This window comes from Callospermophilus lateralis, chromosome 16 (assembly GCF_048772815.1).
Source record: "Callospermophilus lateralis isolate mCalLat2 chromosome 16, mCalLat2.hap1, whole genome shotgun sequence".
Taxonomy (NCBI): Eukaryota; Metazoa; Chordata; class Mammalia; order Rodentia; family Sciuridae; genus Callospermophilus; species Callospermophilus lateralis.
Window position 1 is genome coordinate 80,556,308 of NC_135320.1, and position 21,155 is coordinate 80,577,462.

Consider the following 21,155-nt stretch of genomic DNA (forward strand, 5'->3'; position numbering starts at 1 on the left):
AGAAACTCATTACAAAATAGTGCCAGCCATTTATACAAACCACATCGCTGTGAACTTAAGCACCAACAAATTACCTCCATAGAGGTGATTAAATAGAGATCAGAATCCATCTAAAATAGATTTCATAGCATTCACCTTTCAAACTCCAAACTTTTAAAATATAGCATGTAGAAGCTGAACAATTAGAAAACCTTCCTCCCTGTTCTACCCATCCATTGCTTGCTCCCTTCCAACCCATTGCTCAATCAGCAGCCAGAGTCACCAGTGGCTTTGGCTTTCACTTGGAGCAAATCTAAACAGGTTGCTCTGGTCCCTGAGGGACTCCTAACTGGTGGCTAGCAAGCCCAAAGTGCAGCAGTTCCAACTCTGTGCATGTGTCTCAACAGGGTTCTCAGTGGCTTTCTATGGGGACACCCTGTGTCCTCAGGTTTCTACCACCCACACCATTTATTCACCAAGACCCCGCAGTCAGTACATTCACCTAGAAATTTACATCCAGCCAGAACCTCAGGATGTAACCTCATTCAGAAAAAGAATCTCTACGAGTGCTTTAAGTTGAAAAGAGGTCACCCTGCATTAGAGTGACCCATGTGACTGGTATCCCCATAAAAACAAAGAGACAGAGACCCACAAGGAAGAAGTTCCTGTGAGATTGGGCAGAGACTGATGTCACAGAAGTTGATAGTAGTCTAGCAGTTACCAGAGGCTGGGACGAGGAGGAGAGAGTGCCCTAGTCGGCTTTTTGCCTCTGTGACCAAAAAAACTGACAAGAACAACTTTGAGGAGAAAAGATTTATTTTGGCTCCAGTTTCAGTGGTTTGAATCCATAGTCAGCTGGTCCCATTGCTCTAGGCCTGAGGTAAGGGTATGGTAGAGGAGAGCTCAGCTCATGGCACCCAAGAAGCAGACAGAGAGGAAGGGGCCCAAGACAAGATATGGTCCCCAAGAGCAGGCCTGCAGTGACTACTTCCTCCAGCCATGCCCCACCTGCCTACAGGTTCAGCCATCTCCCTGTGGTCTGCTGGATGAATTAATCCGCTGGAGAGGCCAGAGCCCACATCATCCAATTACTTCCCAAAGTGTCACCTCAGAGCTTTGCTTTACTGAGGAGCTTTGACAGTTACATGAGCCCATGCCAAAGGAGAGCATAGTCTCATCACCCGAGAACATTCCCTTGAGTCTCTGCAGACCCCTGTCTCTACCCCACCTGGAAAAGCAAAGAGACACAGCACTGTCTCCCAAGCCCATCAAGGATGGGCACAGGGAGGGCTTAGGCCTCTGCCAGCTGCTGCAGCAATGACAGAGTCCCATAGAGGGCAGACAGGGGCATCTTGGCCTCCAGATCCCAGGTTGACCTGGGGCTATTCAGCTCCATCTTCAGGCCACACTCCTCCAGCAAACCATAGGTGATGGCCAAGCCCTCACCCTGGAGTGGGGCGAGGAGCTCTGGGGGAAGGGTGAAGGGGATGCTCCAAGGGTACTTGAAGTTCGGCTCTAGGATGATCCTTACCTAGAAGAAGAGTTATCCGATTGTAAAGTGGAAACTTGGAGATGGCGGGGAGAAATCATCTATCCCAACATCAGGGACCATGCAGAACAATGGAAGCAGGAGCTTTGGGGCCAAGCCAGGGCATGATCAGTGGTTGAAAAGCATTGTGCATTGCTTCCTCTGCTTTGAAATGGTACTGCTAGAGCTTACCTGCAGAACAGTGGTGTTTGGCTGTCCGGATGCATGGGTACATATGTGTATGTCTGCACACACATATTTGTAGATGTATGTGCATGGGTGTACATACATATGTGCATGCAATATGAATCAGTGCTTGTATACAGTATAGGTAAAGAGCAGCTTGAAATGGTGCCTTTGTAGTGAAATCAAGGTGTGGATTACTCACGTCCCCTTATTATAAAGCCACCTAGTTCCTATATGGATATTTTGGGCCTGTTGGGGCCCACTTGTGGGTCTGGCATGAAAACAGAGTAGCTCTTGACATAACCTCACACCCAAGAGGCCTGCTCCCAGAAGGAGAATGCAGCCAAGGATTTCCAAGTGCCCATCTCCCCTCCAGAGGAAACATGAACCCTCTCTCTTTTCTTAGAATCCTCAGAATCATTCTTACCCTCCTTCTTCACCCTCCTCCCTGGACTTCTGGCCCCTGGGGATTTCTCACCAACTCTCGTTGCCAGAGCAGAATCCTCTTCTCCATGGACAGGGCCAGGAGTTCAAGTTGGGTGTCACTCAGCACTAGGGGAGGGAGAGATGTGGAGGAAGAGTGACAGAGTTCAGATACTCTCTCACCATGGACTAGGAGACCAGTGAGAGGGGAATGCTGAGGTAGAAGAATAAACCCTGCTCGGCTGAAGTTCTTCCTTCTACCTTTTTTTTTTTTTTTTTTTTGCTCTAGGGATTTAACCCAGGGTGCTTTACCACTGAGCTATGTCCCCAGCCCTTTTTCTTTTTTTCTTTTTTACTTTTTTTTAACATTTTTATTTTGATGTGGGGTCTCACTAAGTTGCTTAGGGCCTCACTAAGTTGTTGAGGTGGGCTTTGAGCTTGAAACCCTCCTGCCTCAGTCTCCCAAATTGCTGGGATTACAGGCGTGCACCACCGTGCTCAGCTCTCCTTCTACTCTTGAATGTCTCCAAGATACTGAACAGAATAATCCAGGGTGTGGGTTTTAGGGTGGAGGTTGGGATCTTCTGCCTCAAGGATCAGTTATATGATCAACAGTCAGTCACTTTCTAGTCCTTGGGCTTGGTGGGTGTCACACTGGGCCCTCCTAAACTTGGAGAGAGGGTATATGAAAAGGATCATGATAACTGAAGTACTCTGGAGCAGTGGCATCTAAAGCATTCATTCAGAGGGTCTGGAGCCAACTGTGCCTCTCCCACTCTGCCTACAAATCACTCTTACCCATCATGGCTTGAAGAAGGTAAAGAATGCTGTCCTGTGGCTTAACCCATGGAGGTCTTGAGCCCTGTCGCAGTTTATTTAGGATTATGCTGCCAGGGCCTTTCAGATGATCCCAGCTGTCCAAGTCCAGCTACAGGAGACAGGTGGCTTGTTAATGACAACAGTAATAACATCAGCACGGTATGATCTGCCACTGTCTCCTGTGTCCATCAGTGATGACCAAGGAGTGGGCTGATGGCTCTCCATCTCCACCAGCAGATTCCAAGGGCCTCTAGAGATGGAGGAGGCTGCACTCTGTGGCCCTGGTCACTGTGCCTAGGCCAGAACCCCCACTCTGACATCCTCCCCACTCCCTGGCCTCTTGCTCAGGCCTCCTCCCTCAGGTGTATCAGTGCCCGTGTGTCCTACATGTTCCCCCGACAGCTCTGACAGCCCCAGGAAGCTGCGGGACATCCTCACCACATCCATCAGGTCCTGCAGAGCTCCTCTGTCCCCGAGCATGGGCAGGATATTGTAGAACACGTCCTTTGAGAGCTGAACGTCCTTTGAGAGCTGGGCCAGTGCCTCAGTTTTCCGGAAAACCTCCTCTTGTAGATGCTTGAAATCTGCCCTCAGCCATCAACACCAACCAAAAAGTGGGAACAATCTTTAGTTAGAACCTCCCAGGGATGATGGCCCTTCCCACCAAAATCAGCTAAGCACCTTGTCAGCTACTGACCAAAAGCGCCTCTGCTACTGGCTTGCTTGGGCTCCAGGGACGGGACTGTAATGAGGCTAGAACGATGACCAATCCCAGGCTCTGAAAGGACAGCATATTGAGAGCAGATGCAGACATTCTCAAAACAGTCATTGCAAGTTGGAGGAAAAGACCAAGTGGCTATTTCTGGCACAGTTCAGGGATACTGTGAAATCCAGTGTTGGGCTCTAGAGAGAAAAATCTCGGGTATTCTGAGGTCAGTTTCCATATCTGTTAAATGGGGATATGGCAAGGATTAAATGAGTTTGTGTTTCTAAAGCACTTGGCACACAGGGTCTACCCTTATTATGCAGTTGTGCCAGCGCCTTCAACATGCATAAAGAATTGATCAGGTGGTAGATATCGGGGGCCAATTTCCCCAGGGGGCTTCAGGGAGCTTCAAGGTGACTTACTGAGAGTGAGAGATCTCCTCAGTGGAATCTCCAAAGAGCTGGGCATTCTGTAAAGCCTGCTGGGCAATAAGTCCTCAACAAATGGTGACCACCGCATGCATGAATGAATGAGTGGAGCTAACCAAAGCGGTCATTTGGGAGTAATTTGTTTTCTCAGGTGCAAGGAAACTCTAATTTAGGACTGGCTTCTTTACCTTGGCCTTTAATCTCCCACCCAGAAACCCCAGATTCCCCTTAATAAACACTCACCTTGCCAAAAAGGTTCCTCTATTCTTCCTAGGAAGTGAATCACAAGTGATCATTTTTCTTCACCCTCAAATTTGCTTGAGGCTCACTGGAGGGTCGCCCACCCGCTGTCTCCCCTGTCCTGGTGAACCTCTTGGTGACCCCATCCTGGTCCTTCCCTTCACCATGTTGGCCCTCCTGGACCCTTCTCATCCACAGGACCCGGGAAGGGCAGAAAATAGTGACAACCAAGTCAGGGGCAATCTGCCCTCAGGCCTGCTACCTGCAGACTGGGATTCCCACCTTCGCCTCCAGCACACACCCTCACCTACACTCACCTATAGAAAGGCTGGAAAGTACAGGCTGGCCTAGAAAGAGAATGTAACCCAAGAGTTAGTCCCAAAGACTTGGTTTCTCCAAATCCTGCCTCTACTTCCCCTCACTCCCTCTTCTTCACTGCTCCGCCCCCTGCCCACAGGGCCAGATGCCCACGCCGGGGGGATTGGCAGCAAAGGCAATCGGGTAGTTGGGTTTCTGTTGTGCAGAGTGGCCCAGAGAGGCATCAGGGTCACGTACCTGATTTGAAATGTGTTCTTGAACAACCCTGTAATTTAAGTAACTCTGGAAAAGAGAGAAAGTGTTCACTCACCAAGAGCCAGTACCCCCACTCCCCTCTTTTGCTCCACCTCTCACCTCTCCAACTCCTCCCTCCTTTCTCTTTTTCTCACCTCCTACCACTACTTCAATTGAGAAGTTCCTCCAGAGAAATGGATCCCCAGGCAGACCCCACCCCCATCACACTCACACCTATCCCAGTGTTCAGAGGAGAAAAGCTGGTCTCCCTGGCCCCAGGTCTTGGCCAGGTCCAAGACAGGGAAAGTGGATGGTGAGGGGGGAAGGTTTCTTAATGACTGGCCCCAGTGAGGGGTGGAGTGGGCTCATGCAATATCCAAAGGGGGTCAGGACTCACCAGGGCCCAAGTTCTAGGCAGAGAATCTGCCAGGCTCTGGACTCACCATCTTGAAAGGTTTTCTGCTTAGCATCCGTGGAGATGAGAAGAAAGGCTGAACGGAAAAGCATCCAGTCAGGAGAGCTGTGTCCCACACCTTGTACCTGGAGCTTGGGGACCCATGGATACACCACCTGGGATGTTTGTCAACCAAGCCTCTGGGTCTTATGAATCAGATCCCTGGATGAAACCTTCAGGGATCCTTATGCCTCCAACAAAGAACTCTCTTCTCCAGGTCAAGGGGACTGGCTTTCTCCTGCCTGCCCAAGGGACTGTCTCTTCGTCAATCTTTCCTCACAGTGCTGACCTGACGTATCAGTTCCCAACCTTGCAATTTTGGGTGGTTTCATGTTTCACATAGAGAAATGTACTGAGGTCTGAAACTTGCCTAACACCAAACTAGGAGAACAGCTTATGAGGAACAGTCTCCCAGGTGCTGGAGAATGTGATCCGTGGAATCAGACACGGCTGAGCTCCGCAGTGCCTGCCAGTCACACCCTGACCACTAGAGGGCAACGGGGGACATCCACTGACAACGCAGGCCCAATTGAAGGGAACTGGCAGGCAGGGTTTGATTTACAAGATAAATAAATTTACATAACAAACAGGAATATCATGTGCAGAAGAGTGTAGTACTTTGCCCCACCACAGGTTAGTAACTTCAGAGAAAATTAGAATTCTCCTGAGTGCTAGTCTTCTCATCTCAACTGTAAAATGGAATCAGGACCTCCTCATCCAGCAACGTGACTGACACCAATCGTCTTCCACCTCTTGAGTTCACCAGCCTCTTCCCTGGCCTGACAACAAGCCCAAGCCATCTCAGGATCCACATGACCATGCTCCGTCTTTGTGGCTTCCTGTCACCCACTTTCCCCTACAGAAAGCTTCCCTAAGGGGTCATCTGTGCTGTGTCTGCACCGTCTCCCTCGCAGTCACTCCTCGGTCGCGCAGTTTATCCACCAGAATTCCCCAGACTTCAGCCACCAGTGAACATGGACCTGGTTCTCTCTGGATACTACAACCCCATGCCCGATGGGGTCTCCTATATTCAGACTACGTATTTTTGTTTTGTTTGTTGTTAATATTTTTTTAAAATAGTGCTCTTTTTCTTTCCTTCCCTAAATTAAAAGCACTTTGTTAATCACTGTGATGTTTCATAATAGCACTGCCATCTCCTGGTGCTCTTAGTGGGCATCTCTACACCTCAGTAGAGAGGTAGTTGGTCTTTCTCCAGAAGCCAGGGTCCACACAGGATGAAAAGTCCAGCAGCCCTCTGTTGTGCCCACCCTGGCACCAGGACCCTCCCTTGGCCAGGATCAGCAGTGAGGACCCTGTGCGCATGGTGAGGACATCCCCTCCTGTCCTGCAGCCCAGCCCCAGCTGAGTCGACTGCCCGCTAGCTGGGACTCCACATCAGAAGGACGGTTGGTCCTGTCCCCAGCACGTACATCATGCCCAGGTTCTTAACTGACCCTGACCATCTGCGCACATGGCATCCAGCCCCAAGGTGTGTGTTGGGGACTGTGTGTGTGGAGGATGGTGACAGAGGAAAAGATGTAGGTAATATCCTGCATGGGGCTGTCAGGGCCTTGGGTCTGTCCTTGTTTGTGTTTTGCCTTCATTATCTTTGGGGGTTTTGATGTGGGTTCATGGGTAACCTGAAGGGCTCTGGGGCTCCCTCTGCGGAGCTGCGAGAGAGGCAGGACCTCGCATGATGAGATGGTTGGGATTGCAGCCTGGCTTTGCCCGTGCTCAGGGCACCTCCAAGTGGACACTCCAAGTTGGTCCCTTCACATGAAGGGGACGTCTCAGCATCTACCCCTAGCAAAGTTTCAGCAGGCCATGCCTGGAGGTGGCTGTGGGTGGGGGGACGTGTGTGTGCCCAGACAGTGACGAATGTGGCTCATCCTTCCCCTGGACAGGGAAAGCAGCAGAGGTGGCATGTTAGTGGCCTCTCTTCTGTTTCTCTCCTCAGGAGGAGCAGGGCCACCCGACCCCACCCCAGGTGCCTCCCGGGTTTCTACTCACCGACGCCATTCCCTTTGATGACCAGCTGCTTCTTCTTATAGGCCATCACTGTGCCCTGGGGGATCGTCAGTGTCATCGCTCCATCCTTGACAATCTGTCCCTGGACTTCACCCTGGAGAGAGAAAACATACCTAGATAGAAGCTTACATCTCCCTGCCTCACAACACAGTTAAAAATCCTGTTTCCTTTTCATCCCAGCAGTGCATGCTTGTAGTTTTAAAGTCAAATACATCCAGGAAGCTCATGAGAAAAACAGCAGGCCCCACTCTCTCATTCCTCCAGGTCCTATTTACCATTCCCATTAGCTTCTCCTCCTTCTGTCCAGCTTCACCTACACATTTTCCAGTTGTCATGTTGCAATATTATAGTTTTTCCAAATTAGGTATATGAATCCCAACACTGTAGAAGACCACAGACCACAGGGACACGGCTTCTCATTTCAGATTTTATTTTTATCACTTAACGTGATGCCCCTGTGTCTTCTCCGCCTCATTTCTCCATCTCTCCAGGGAAGACGGGGATACATGCTTTAAGACTTTGCACACCTAAAGACCTCTTTATTTTAACTCTCACATTTGAGGGATATTTGACTGGACATAGAATTCTAGGCAGAAATTCCTTGAAATAAGACTTTTTTTTTCCTTTTTAGAAACATGTACAATTTTCTTTTTGAGGTAAGCACCCTGAAAATCTACGCTTGTATTTTGTGATGTGGATCTATGCTGACCCAAGGGACTTGGACGGAGCCTGAGTCTCCTCCAGGAATAATTCACTGGCCTTGGGAAAGTTTATGCATATCTCAGTTTTTTTCCTTTAGTTTATGAAGTTCTTAAGTGAAGACTAACTACACAGAAATATATTGTATATAAAAGCACGTGATGAGACACAAATTTTACATGTCCATACTTGATCTGAATAAGTTACAAATCAATTTACTTAAATTAATTTAAAAATTTTTTTGGATATTGTGAGTGAATTATGTAAATCACATTGCTTAAAGACATTTGCATCTTACTCCTTAAAATATTTCTTATTGGTTGTCATGGTTTAGATTTGTAATGTCTTATGGTTTGAACGTGAGGTGTCTCCCAAAAGCTCCTGTGTGAGACAATGCAAGAAGGTTCAGACGAGAAATGTTGGGATTGTGAGAGCCTTAACCCAATCAATAAATTAATCCCTTAATAGGTATTAACTAAGTGGTAACTGAAGGTGTGTGGGGTATGGCTGGAGGAAATGGGCATTGGGGGCATGGCTTTAGGGTACACATTTTATATCTGGTGAGTGGAGTCATTCTCTGCTTCTGGTCTTTATGTGAGCCATTTCCCTCCACCACACTCTTCCTCCATCATGTTCTGCCTCACCTTGAGCCCTGAGGAATGGAGCCTGCTGTCTATGGATTGAGACCTCTGAAACCATGAGCCCTCAACCAAATGTTTCCTCCTTTACAGTTACTATGGTTGGTCTTTTTATCACAGCAGCAAGAAAGCTGATAAACCAGTGTGTGTTAGAAGTATGGTCCCCAGTGCAGCAAGGACGGGAGGTCTGATGGGCAATGATGGATCATGATGGCTCTGATGGATTAATCCAAAACCCACTGGTAGCTGGATGGACTGTGGGAGGAGGGACCAGCTGGAGGGAGTAAGTCATCAGAAGAGTTCATCTTCCCTCTCTTTTCTTTTCTCTCTTCTCTCTTCTCTCCTCCTCTTTCTTCTTTCTCTCCCTCTCTCTCCCACCCCTCCTCTCTTCCCAGCCGCCATGGGCTGAGCACCACCATGCCCTTCTGCCATAATGTTTCTACAATGAAGTCGATAGACCATGGACTGAGACCTCCGAAACCATGAGCCAAAAATGAATCTTTCCTCCTCCAACTAGTTCTTCTCAGGTATTTCACTCATAGTGACAAAAAGATGACAAACAGGTCACCATGGAACTTAGGTTACTTTAACAGCTGAGGTTTGCTTTTAATGTTCCTGTTTCCTCCAGTCATAAAACTGGATCTGTACACAAGGCTCACATTTGATTCAGCAAAATTCACTATTTACCCAAGACACAACATAGTAACAATAATTACATCCATTTCTAATCTCATCAATAACATATAATCCCCTAATGTAAAGCATTATAAATTAAGAAGTTATAGAGACCGGAGCAGGAAGCCGCGACAGCCGCCCAGCCAGACCGGAGCAGGAAGGCGCCAGCCGCCAGCCAGACCGGAGCAGGAAGGTGCCAGCCGCTCAGCCAGTCTCCAGGAAGCCCATCAACCCTTAAAACCCATCAAAGTGGGTGTGGCTACCAGCACAGTTGCGGCTGATCCAGGTACCCAGTTTCCAACTCCCCCACCCTTAGCTGCGATAACTCAAAATATTTCCCACAAGCTTTTGGGGATTGTAGCTATCAACACAAAACAACAACTCTAGAGGCACCTGGTTTCTACCTCAGAGACTAGAGTAGGGAAGATACAGGTGGAAGCTCATTTCCCTTCACACTGGCTATACCCACCACCCTGAATACAGAGGCTCAAACTAGGAATAGACAACGCCACCTACTGGAAGCAAGGAAAACAGTGTTCTGAGAGACTTTTTTTTTTTTTTCCTCTCTTTCTCTTTTCTTCTCTCTCTTCCACAACTTCAGCATATGTGAAACCAAGAACTGAGCATGAACAACTGAATTACCAAAGTAATATAATATAGAGGAATTGCATATACCCCACCTCCCCCCATTTTTTTTTCTGTATTTCTATCTTACTTCCCTTTCCCTTCTCTTATTTCTCTTTTCTTCCTTGTTATTTCTTTTCTTTTCTTTTTTTTTTAATTCATATTCTCTCTATACCACTTTCAATCTCCTAACTTTTGCTATCTATACATAGGGTAACTATCTAAATAGGAGGTTGAGTCTATACATTCTTCCATAAATTACCAGTCGAGTGGTTAGAGTTCTCCAAAGGTGCTAAGTTAGTTTAACCTCATTCCCTCACTCCTTTCTCTTTAAGTATAACATCCTTCGTCTGAAATTAAGTTTTCTATATGCCACCAGATATGGTACGCCTTTTATGAAACTAAGGAATATATTCTTAAGTAATAATTAAATCCAACATCTATAGTCTTAGAATCTAACTATAAATGTATTAATAATGAAAACTTGTCCTTAGATAATGTACTGTTGATATTGGGATCTGTTAACATTGTCTTTCTCCGAAAAAGAGGGATATTGGAGCTATTCAAGAACAATACAAATATATAAGGGGAAAAACATTAACTCAACAGTTTCACAAAGCTAGAAAGAATCATGAGCAGTATGAAAAGACAAGGAAAGAAAGGACCACAAACAATACAGGTCAATTCAACATTAGATGAGGTAATATCTGCAGCTGATGGAATGTCAGACAGAGAGTTCAGGATATACATGCTTCAGATGATCTGGAGTCTCAAGGAAGACATTATTCATCAAATTCAGACAATGAAAAATCACTTGGACAATGAATTACATAAACAAATCCAAGAAGCAAAAGATCAACTCTATAGGGAGATAGAGGATATAAAAAAAAAAAACAAACAGAAATCCTGGAAATGCAGGAAACAATAAACCAAATTAAAAACTCAAATGAGAGTATTACCAGCAGAGTAGAACACTTGGAAGATAGAACATCAGACAACGAAGACAAAGTTTTTCAACTTGAAAAGAACATAGACAGCTCAGCGAGAATGTTAAGAAATCATGAGCAGAACATCCAAGAATTATGGGATAACATCAAGAAACCAAACCTAAGAGTTATTGGGATACAAGAGGGTACAGAGGTCCAAACCAAGGGAATGAGTAATCTATTCAATGAAATAATACTAGAAAACTTCCCAGACTTAAAGAATGAAAAAGAAATCCAAATACTAGAAGCCTACAGGACACCGAATATACAAAATCATAAGAGATCCACACCAAGACATATAATAATGAAGATGCCCAACATACAGAATAAGGAGAGAATCTTAAAAGCCACAAGAGAGAGGAAGCAGATTACATTTAAGGGTAAACCAATCAGGATAACTGCTGATCTTTCAACACAGACTCTGAAAGCTAGAAGATCCTGGAACAACATATTTCAAACGCTGAAAGAAAAGGGGTTCCAACCAAGAATCATGTATCCAGCGAAATTAAGCTTCAGGATTGATGATGAAATAAAAATCTTCCACGATAAGAAAAGTTAAAAGAATTTGCAGCTAGTAAACCAGCTCTTCAAAACATCCTTGGCAAAACATTACAGGAAGAGGAAATGAAAAATAACAATGAAAACCAACAACGGGAGGTAGTACAATAAAGGAAAAACTAAGCATAGAGGAAAAACTAATCATGTTAAGTATCATACATAACCAAATATGGCTGGAAATACAAACTATATCTCAATAGTAACCCTAAATGTTAATGGCTTAAATGCACCAATCAAAAGACATAGGCTAGTAGAATGGATTAAAAAAAAAAGATCCAACAATATGCTGCCTACAGGAGACTCATCTGATAGGAAAAGACATACACAGACTGAAGGTGAAAGGTTGGGAAAAATCATATCACTCATACGGACCCCGGAAGCAAGCAGGGGTGTCCATACTTGTATCAAATAAAATAGACTTCAAGCCAAAGTTAATCAAAAGGGATAAACAAGGACAATACATACTGCTCAAGGGAACCATACACCAACAAGACTTGACGATCATTAATATATATGCCCCAAACAATGGTGCAGCTACGTTCATCAAACAAACTCTTCTCAAGTTCAAGAGTCTAATAGACCACAACACAATAATCATGGGAGATTTTAATACACCTCTCTCACCAATGGACAGATCTTCCAAACAAAAATTGAATAAAGAAACCATAGAGCTCAATAATACAATAAATAACTTAGACTTAATTGATATATACAGAATATACCACCCAACATCAAGCGGATACACTTTCTTCTCAGCAGCACATGGATCCTTCTCAAAAATAGACCATATATTATGTCACAGGGCAAAGCTTAGCAATTACAAAGGAGTTGAGATACTACCATGCATTTTATCTGATCATAATGGAATGAAATTGGAAATCAATAATAAAATGAGAAAGGAAAAACCCTACATCACATGGAGATTAAACAATATGCTACTGAATGAACAAAGGGTTACAGAAGACATCAAAGAGGAAATTAAAAAATTCTTAGAGGTAAACGAAAACTCAGAAACAACATATCGAAATCTTTGGGACACTATGAAAGCAGTACTAAGAGGAAAATTCATTTCATGGAGTTCATTCCTTAAAAGAAGTAAAAGCCAACAAATAAATGACCTCATACTACACCTCAAAGCCTTAGAAAAAGAACAAATCAGCAGCAAATACAGTAGAAGGCAAGAAATAATTAAAATTAGAGCAGAAATCAATGAAATCGAAACAAAAGAAACAATCGAAAAAATTGACAAAACTAAAAGTTGGTTCTTTGAAAAATTAAATAAGATTGATAGACCACTAGCCACACTAACAAAGAGAAGAAGAGAGAGAACCCAAATTACTAGCTTACGGGATGAAAAAGGCAACATCACAACAGACAATTCAGAAATACAGACGATAATTAGAAATTATTTTGAAACCCTATACTCTAATAAAATAGAAGATAGTGAAGGCATAGATAAATTCCTTGAGACATATGAACTACCCAGATTGAATCAGGAAGATATAAACAACCTAAACAGATCAATATCAAGGGAGGAAATAGAAGAAGCCATCAAAAGACTACCAACCAAGAAAAGCCCAGGACCGGATGGATATACAGCAGAGTTTTACAAAACATTTAAAGAGAAACTAATACCAATACTCCATAATCTATTTCAGGAGATAGAAAAAGAGGGAGAACTCCCAAATTCATTCTATGAGGCCAATATCACCCTGATTCCCAAACCAGAGAAGGACACCTCAAAGAAAGAAAACTACAGACCAATATCCCTAATGAATTTAGATGCAAAAATCCTCAATAAAATTCTCGCAAATCGTATACAAAAACATATAAAAAAGATTGTGCACCATGATCAAGTAGGATTCATCTGGGATGCAAGGCTGGTTCAATATACGGAAATCAATAAACGTTATTCACCACATCAATAGACTTAAAGATAAGAACCATATGGTCATCTCAGTGGACGCAGAAAAAGCATTCGACAAAGTACAGCATCCCTTTATGTTCAAAACATTAGAAAAACTAGGGATAACAGGAACTTACCTCAAAATTATAAAAGCTATATATGCTAAGCCTCAGGCTAGCATCATTCTAGATGGAAAAAAACTGAAGGCATTCCCTCTAAAATCTGGAACAAGACAGGGATGCCCTCTCTCACCACTTCTATTCAATATAGTTCTCGAAACACTGGCCAGAGCAATTAGACAGACGAAAGAAATTAAAGGCATAAAAATAGGAAAAGAAGAACTTAAATTATCACTGTTTGCGGATGATATGATCCTATACCTAGAAGACACAAAAGGGTCTACAAAGAAACTACTAGAGCTAATAAATGAATTCAGCAAAGTGGCTGGATATAAAATCAACACGCATAAATCAAAGGCATTCCTGTATATCAGCGACAAATCTTCCGAACTGGAAATGAGGACATCTACCCCATTCACAATATCCTCAAAAAAAATAAAATACTTGGGAATCAACCTAACAAAAGAGGTGAAAGATTTATACAATGAAAACTACAGAACCCTAAAGAGAGAAATAGAAGAAGATCTCAGAAGATGGAAAAACATACCCTGTTCATGGATAGGCAGAACTAACATCATCAAAATGGCAATATTACCAAAAGTTCTCTATAGGTTCAATGCAATGCCAATCAAAATCCCAATGGCATTTCTTGTAGAAATAGATAAAGCAATCATGAAATTCATATGGAAAAATAAAAGACCCAGAATAGCAAAAGCAATTCTAAGCAGGAAGTGTGAATCAGGAGGTGTAGCGATACCAGATTTCAAACTGTACTACAGAGCAATAGTAACAAAAATAGCATGGTACTGGTACCAAAACAGGCGGGTGGACCAATGGTACAGAATAGAGGACACAGAAACCAATCCACAAAACTACAACTATCTTATATTCGATAAAGGGGCTAAAAGCATGCAATGGAGGAAGGATAGCATCTTCAACAAATGGTGCTGGGAAAACTGGAAATCCATATGCAATAAAATGAAACTGAATCCCCTCCTCTCGCCATGCACAAAAGTTAACACAAAATGGATCAAGGACCTTGATATCAAATCAGAGACTATGCGTCTGATAGATGAAAAGGTTGGCTCCGATCTACATATTGTGGGGTCGGGCTCCAAATTCCTTAATAGGACACCCATAGCACAAGAGTTAAAAACAAGAATCAACAAATGGGACTTACTTAAACTAAAAAGTTTTTTCTCAGCAAGAGAAACAATAAGAGAGGTAAATAGGGAGCCTACATCATGGGAACAAATTTTTACTCCTCACACTTCAGATAGAGCCCTAATATCCAGAGTATACAAAGAACTCAAAAAATTAAACAATAAGAAAACAAATAACCCAATCAACAAATGGGCCAAAGACCTGAACAGACACTTCTCAGAGGAGGACATACAATCAATCAACAAGTACATGAAAAAATGCTCACCATCTCTAGCAGTCAGAGAAATGCAAATCAAAACCACCCTAAGATACCATCTCACTCCAGTAAGATTGGCAGCCATTATGAAGTCGAACAATAACAAGTGCTGGCGAGGATGTGGGGAAAAGGGTACTCTTGTACATTGCTGGTGGGACTGCAAAATGGTGAGGCCAATATGGAAAGCAGTATGGAGATTCCTGGGAAAGCTGGGAATGGAACCACCATTTGACCCAGCTATTGCCCTTCTCGGACTATTCCCTGAAGACCTCAAAAGAGCGTACTACAGGGATACTGCCACATCGATGTTCATAGCAGCACAATTCACAATAGCTAGACTGTGGAACCAACCCCGATGCCCCTCAATAGATGAATGGATAAAAAAAATGTGGCATTTATACACAATGGAGTACTACGCAGCACTAAGAAATGACAAAATCATGGAATTTGCAGGGAAATGGATGGCACTAGAGCAGATTATGCTAAGTGAAGCTAGCCAATCCCTAAAAAACAAATGCCAAATGTCTTCTTTGATATAATGAGAGCAACCAAGAACAGAGCAGGGAGGAAGAGCAGGAGGAAAAGATTAACATTAAGCAGAGTCATGAAGTGGGAGGGAAAGGGAGAGAAAAGGGAAATTGCTTGGAAATGAAAGGAGACCCTCATTGTTATGCAAAATTACATATAAGAGTTTGTGAGGGGAATGGGAAAAAAATAAGAAGAGAAATGAATTACAGTAGATGGGGTAGAGAGAGAAGATGGGAGGGGAGGGGAGGGGGGATAGTAGAGGATAGGAAAGGTAGCAGAATACAACAGTTACTATTATGGTATTATGTAAAAATGTGGATGTGTAACCGATGTGATTCTGAAATCTTTGTAATGAAATAAATTTAAAAAAAAAAAAAAAGAAGTTATAATATAGTCTCAGGATACCTTGGCATATAAGATGAAGAAAATCGTGGTCCCCCCAGAGACCCTGGGAGATGAGGATGGAGTGGCCAGATGGCATACTCTTGGTGTCCCCATGCCGTACCTTAATCAAAATATTCCAAGAGCCAGACAATTTTCCCAAAGTATTCACACTACTCTTGTCATGCAGTGTAGTACTGTTGGTCAGTTCGATAACCTCTGTCACCACGTACAGGTTGTCCCCTCTCTCCCGGCAATGCTTCAAAAAGGATGGTTCTGGATCCAACAGTTTGCTGGGGATATAAGTGAGGTAAGTGGTCAGAGTGAGGAAGCGATGCCTCTCAGGGCACTCTGGGTTACCCTTCTCCTCAAAACCCAGAGGGGTACATGCCTTTGAACTTAGACAGGTGAGTTCTCAGTGGCAGGAAGATGCTGGACCATGAGGTTAAGGTGCCCAGGGCACAGAACACCTTTTCTGATGTGCAGGATAAAGGCCACTCCATTTTCTAATGGTGGTATACACTGTGAAGAGCATCTGCATCATACAAAATTACACTGATCCTAATAAGGGGCCATTTATCAATTTCCAGCCCAAGGGTCTCTCAGAAAGCTAGAAGTAGATAAGGTCCAGATGGTCGAGACCAGTCCTTAGAAGATCCTATTTTCAAAGTTAAGTATTCACTCTGAAATGTCCAGAGACAAAATCAGGGTGAGATATGGAGCAGGTAGATAAAGCACAAGAAGTGAAATCAAGAATCAATAAATGAGATGGTATTAAACTAAAAAGCTTCTTCACAGCAAAGGAGACAATCAATAACATGAAGAGGGAGCCTACAGAATGGGAGAAAATCTTTGCCACCTGCATTAATTGAGCATTAATCTCCAGGTATATAAATAACTCAAAAAACTTAACACCAAAAAAACCAAACAACCTAATCAATAAATGGGCAAAGGAACTTGATCAGACACTTCACAGAAGAAGAAATATGATTGGTCAACAAATATATGAAAAAATGTTCAACATCTCTAGCAATTAGAGAAATTCAAATTAAAACTACACTGAGAGCCAGGTGGAGGAGCTCATGCCTATGATGGGGTTAGAAGGCTAAGGCAGGAGGATCACAAGTTCAAAGCCTGACTCAGGAACTTACCAAGGCCCTAAGCAACTCAGTGAGTCCCTGTCTCTAAATTTAAAAAAAAAAAAAAAAGGCTGGGAATGTGGCCCAGTGCTTAAGCACACCTGGATTTAATCCCCAGTACCAAAAATAAATAAATAAATAAACCACTACACTGAGATGTCATTTCACTCCAATCAGAATGGCAATGATCAAAAATACAAGTAACAATATATGTTGGCAGGGAGGCAAAGATGTGGGGAAAAGGTACTGAAAATTAGTGCAACCACTCTGGAAAGCAGTAGGGAGATTCCTCAGAAAACTTGGAATGGAACCACCATTCAACCCAGTTGTCCCACTCCTTGGCATATACACAAAGGACTTAAAATAAGATACTACAGTGATATGACCACATCAATGTTCAGAGTGGCTCAACTCAACCTAGGTGCCCTTCAACAGATGAATAGATAAAGAAAATGCAATGTGTGTGTTTGTGTGTGTGTGTGTAATGAAATACTACTCAGCCATAAAGAAGAATGAAATCATGGCATTTGCCAGTAAATGGATAGAACTGGAGACTATCATGCTAATCGAAATAAGTCAATCCCCAAAAACAAAAGGTCAAGTACTCTCTCTGATATGTGAATGCAAACACATAATAAGGGGGGAGGAAAGAATAGAACTTCATTGGATTAGACAAAGGAGAAAGAAGGGAAGGGAGGGAGAATGGGAATAGGAAAGACAGCAGAATGAATTGGACATAACTTTCCTGTGTTCTTATATGAGTACACAGTCAGTGTGACTCTACATCATGTATAACTGCAAGAATGAGAAGTTATACTCCATGTATATATAAAATGTCAAAATACACTCCACTGTCATGTATAACTAAAAATAACAACTAAAATTTTAAAAAATTTATATAATTCCAGGCTGGGGCTATAGCTCAGGGGCAGAGTGCTTGCCCAGCATGTGTGAGGCATTAGGTTCAATCCTCAGCATCACATAAAAATAAATAAAATAAATGCATTCTGTCCATACACAACTACAAAAAATATATATTTTTAATTTACACAATTCCAGTTCTCAATTATACCACAAGAGAATTAGAAAAAAATAATAAAATAAATCCCAAAACCCTGAGATATTATTTAAAGAGTTCCAGAGTCTGTCTCATTTTAATTATACTTCATTCCTTTATTTGTTTTGCTTCTTTCCCCATTACCTGCCCATCCCTGTCTCCACTAAGCACAAGCTGCCCCAGGACAGGGACGTGGGTCTGTCCTGTTCTCTGTCCCAGCCTACAGTCCTGGGTAAAGCACATGGTAAACACTGCTCCACTGAGTACTGACTGGTGAAGGATAGCTCCTGGCTGAAGGAAGGAAGGAATGGGTACCCAAGAGGAATGGAGCAGTCTGAGTTGTCCCCTCTTCAAGGCCCGGTAAACGCCTCTTGCTTGCAAGAAGAACACTGCTGGGATAGTAATGTCCCACCCCTGCCTCTCCAGGTGCCTCACCTGTTTTGAAGTCTTTCCAGGTTTCGGGATGGGACGGTAACCTTCTGGAACTCAAGGGTGGATCCACGGGACTGAGTGAACTCCCCCGATGCACTCCCATCTACCCCAGCACTGACACTCACACCTGCCTTCCATTTCTGGATCACAGTGTCACTGAAGAAGAGTGGTCTTGTCACTTCCACTTCTGGAAAGAGCAAAATGACCAGAGGCTTAGCCAAGAATTCACTATGGAAGAGCTGGGTGTGGGAAGGGAAAACTGAGGCCAATTCTGCCCCAACACCTCCACTCATTAAAACCTCTCAATCAAGAATCTAACCCGTCAATTAATGTTGAAGTGTCGACTACTGTGGAGGGCAGATGTTTGACGGCAGCGTTGCACAACAGGGACAGTCTTAACCCTAAGAAATGGCAGCATCACTTGTTCAGTGTTCAGAAGACCCTGAGAACCTCCTTTCCCAGCAAATTTAGAAAATGTTTAGGATTTGGGGATGGAACGACCGGTTTGGATCTACTTCTTCCAGGGCCCAGCTATGTAACTTTAAATGAATTATTTTATAAACTTCAAACTCTTACACAACATGGGGATGGTATCTCCACCTCAAGAGGCCCTTCTGAGCATTCGATGACCTGATGAATGCCTGGTTCCAGATAATTAATTGATTCTCAAGTAATGTTCCTTGCCCTTTTCTTAAGGTGAGAGGGAGCTGAGACGGACCTGGTGAGGCATCTCCCGGATTCTTGGATGTTGCGCTACTTCTGTTTAAGAACGTTTGTTCCTCACCCCTGAAGCCTTGGCCCCTGGCCAACATACCTGGGACTGAGGAACCCGATGCCAGGATGTCCATGAGGGAGTACTCAGCTGGAATGTCAGGCTGTTCCCAAAACTGGGACTGAGGGTTCTTCCGTAAAATACTAAACTGACGGAAATGGGTGGCATCCAACAGGGATCTGACAGGCCTCAGGTCTTTGCCTCCAAAGTTTTTGACCATCTTCTTGCTGACACGCTCAAATATGGAGGGCATGTTGCTGGGAGCAGAGAGAAGAGGGCAGTTACCTCTCCCTGACCCCCGACTGCTTTTCGTAAAGGAGAGAACCTGCACATGACACCATCAGGTCTTCACTTCCTGGGGTAACTAGCTCAGAGCTCCCTCCACCTCACTGCTCTGAAGACAGGCCAGGCTTCTGACAGAAGCACTCCTGAGAAGTTGGCTCCCCCCCTAGCTGTGGTAGGAAATCCTGGTCCACCTCCATCTGTAACCCAGGATCCCAAAGGACAGGAAGAAGAAGGGCTCAATTTTATCTTCAAATGACAGCGCCGAGGGGTGGTTGGGCTTAGGTTAAGTAGACATGGGTACTGGAAGAGCGGAGATGGCCTTGGTCATTTTACAGATTGTGCAGAGAAAGCCTCATTGACAAGTGACATTTGGACAGAAATTTAGAAGAGGTGGGTATTAACAATGAACATGCGTGAAAAAAAAATATTCCAGGTAGAGAAATCGGCAAGTGCAAAGACTCTGAAGCAACCCATGCCTGAATAAGTGGGGTGCCAAAAGAAAGGTGAGGCAGCAGACACTGCTGCAAGCTGGCTCAGGCCCTGGTCGGTCAGTGTCATCTCTGTCTTTCACTTGTAACAAGATCAGGAGCCAGCAGAGGGCTTTGAGCTCACACCTCGGGGGCATTTCGACAAGGTGCTTGTGGTTGCTGGGCTGATAATAACTGCAGTGAGACAGGAGGGGCAGAAGGGGGGGGTCTAGTTGGGATGGTTTTGCAATAACCCAGGTGAGAGTTGGCAGTGGACTGGACCAAGTCATAGCATCCCAACAATGAGAAGGGATCAGATCCCAGTCTGTGCCACAGGTAGAGATGGCATCTACAAAAGGGGTGGGTTGGCAAGGTGGCCTCCAAGAACCCTCATAGCTCTCACCCCCAGAATGGCTCAGGAAAGTGCTGTGTGTACATCAGGAGAGCATTTCTGACACGGGTTGTTTGAAGAAAGTGACGTTGAGTCAAGGGGAGCAAGGGGTGGCGGGTGTTGAAGAAGCAGGGAAGGTGAGATAAGGAACCATGAGTCAGGGCAAGTAAAGGGGGGCTGGTCGGAAAACTCTGGAGGGTAAATCATACATGTGCCACTCTGGGTGCATTTAGTGTACTGGTGAGGACGAGCCGGGTTTTCTTAAGGGGCTCCTTTGGATCTTGAACAGGGGAATAAATGAGTCTTAATATGCCATACAGAAAAGTTTTACATGGTGATTTGAAATCTTCACAGAGAGATTTAGGTGTCTGTCAGATGTGCACAATGAAGAATAGGCACACACACAAGTGCCTGATACTGGCTAGGAAGGTCCCAATTTTGTTTAAGCAACTCTCTAGCAGAGAGGAGTTCTTGCCCGGGTAAAGGGGGACTGCTGAGCACCTGGCTGCTGTGTGAGAGGCACAGGAAGAAGATTTCCCTTCCAAAAGGCTAACCTATGGCCTTTCTTAAGCCACCCTAGTGAACACCAAGCCAGGCAAATTGTCCGACTTCACTCACCAGCTGGAGGGCTGCTGTGTATGGGTGTGAACTGCCTGTGTTCAGTGCTGCCAAACTGGAGCCTGTCAAGATTTTATACAAACCTGCTGGAAGAGAAACAGCACACAGTATGGGCAC

General features: G+C 44.2%; 1 protein-coding gene across 2 annotated transcripts; it reads right to left on the reverse strand.

Moving 5' to 3' along the window:
• Positions 1-899: 899 nt before the first annotated feature.
• Gsdmc (gasdermin C) lies at positions 900-21,109 on the reverse strand. Of its 2 annotated transcripts, XM_076836123.2 has the most exons (14): positions 21,039-21,109; positions 19,320-19,534; positions 18,509-18,692; positions 16,002-16,170; positions 7,326-7,437; positions 5,305-5,352; positions 4,865-4,909; positions 4,627-4,656; positions 4,313-4,339; positions 3,633-3,713; positions 3,374-3,519; positions 2,915-3,044; positions 2,172-2,245; positions 900-1,510 (listed from the first exon to the last, which is right to left on the reverse strand). In XM_076836123.2, exons 2-14 carry the CDS (start codon positions 19,528-19,530, stop codon positions 1,271-1,273), a joined length of 1,497 nt encoding a protein of 498 aa, XP_076692238.2. In that variant the 5' UTR covers positions 19,531-19,534; positions 21,039-21,109; the 3' UTR covers positions 900-1,270. The 2 variants fall into 2 exon arrangements, with proteins under 2 accessions (XP_076692238.2, XP_076692240.2); XM_076836125.2 differs by lacking the exon at positions 4,313-4,339.
• Positions 21,110-21,155: the final 46 nt, after the last annotated feature.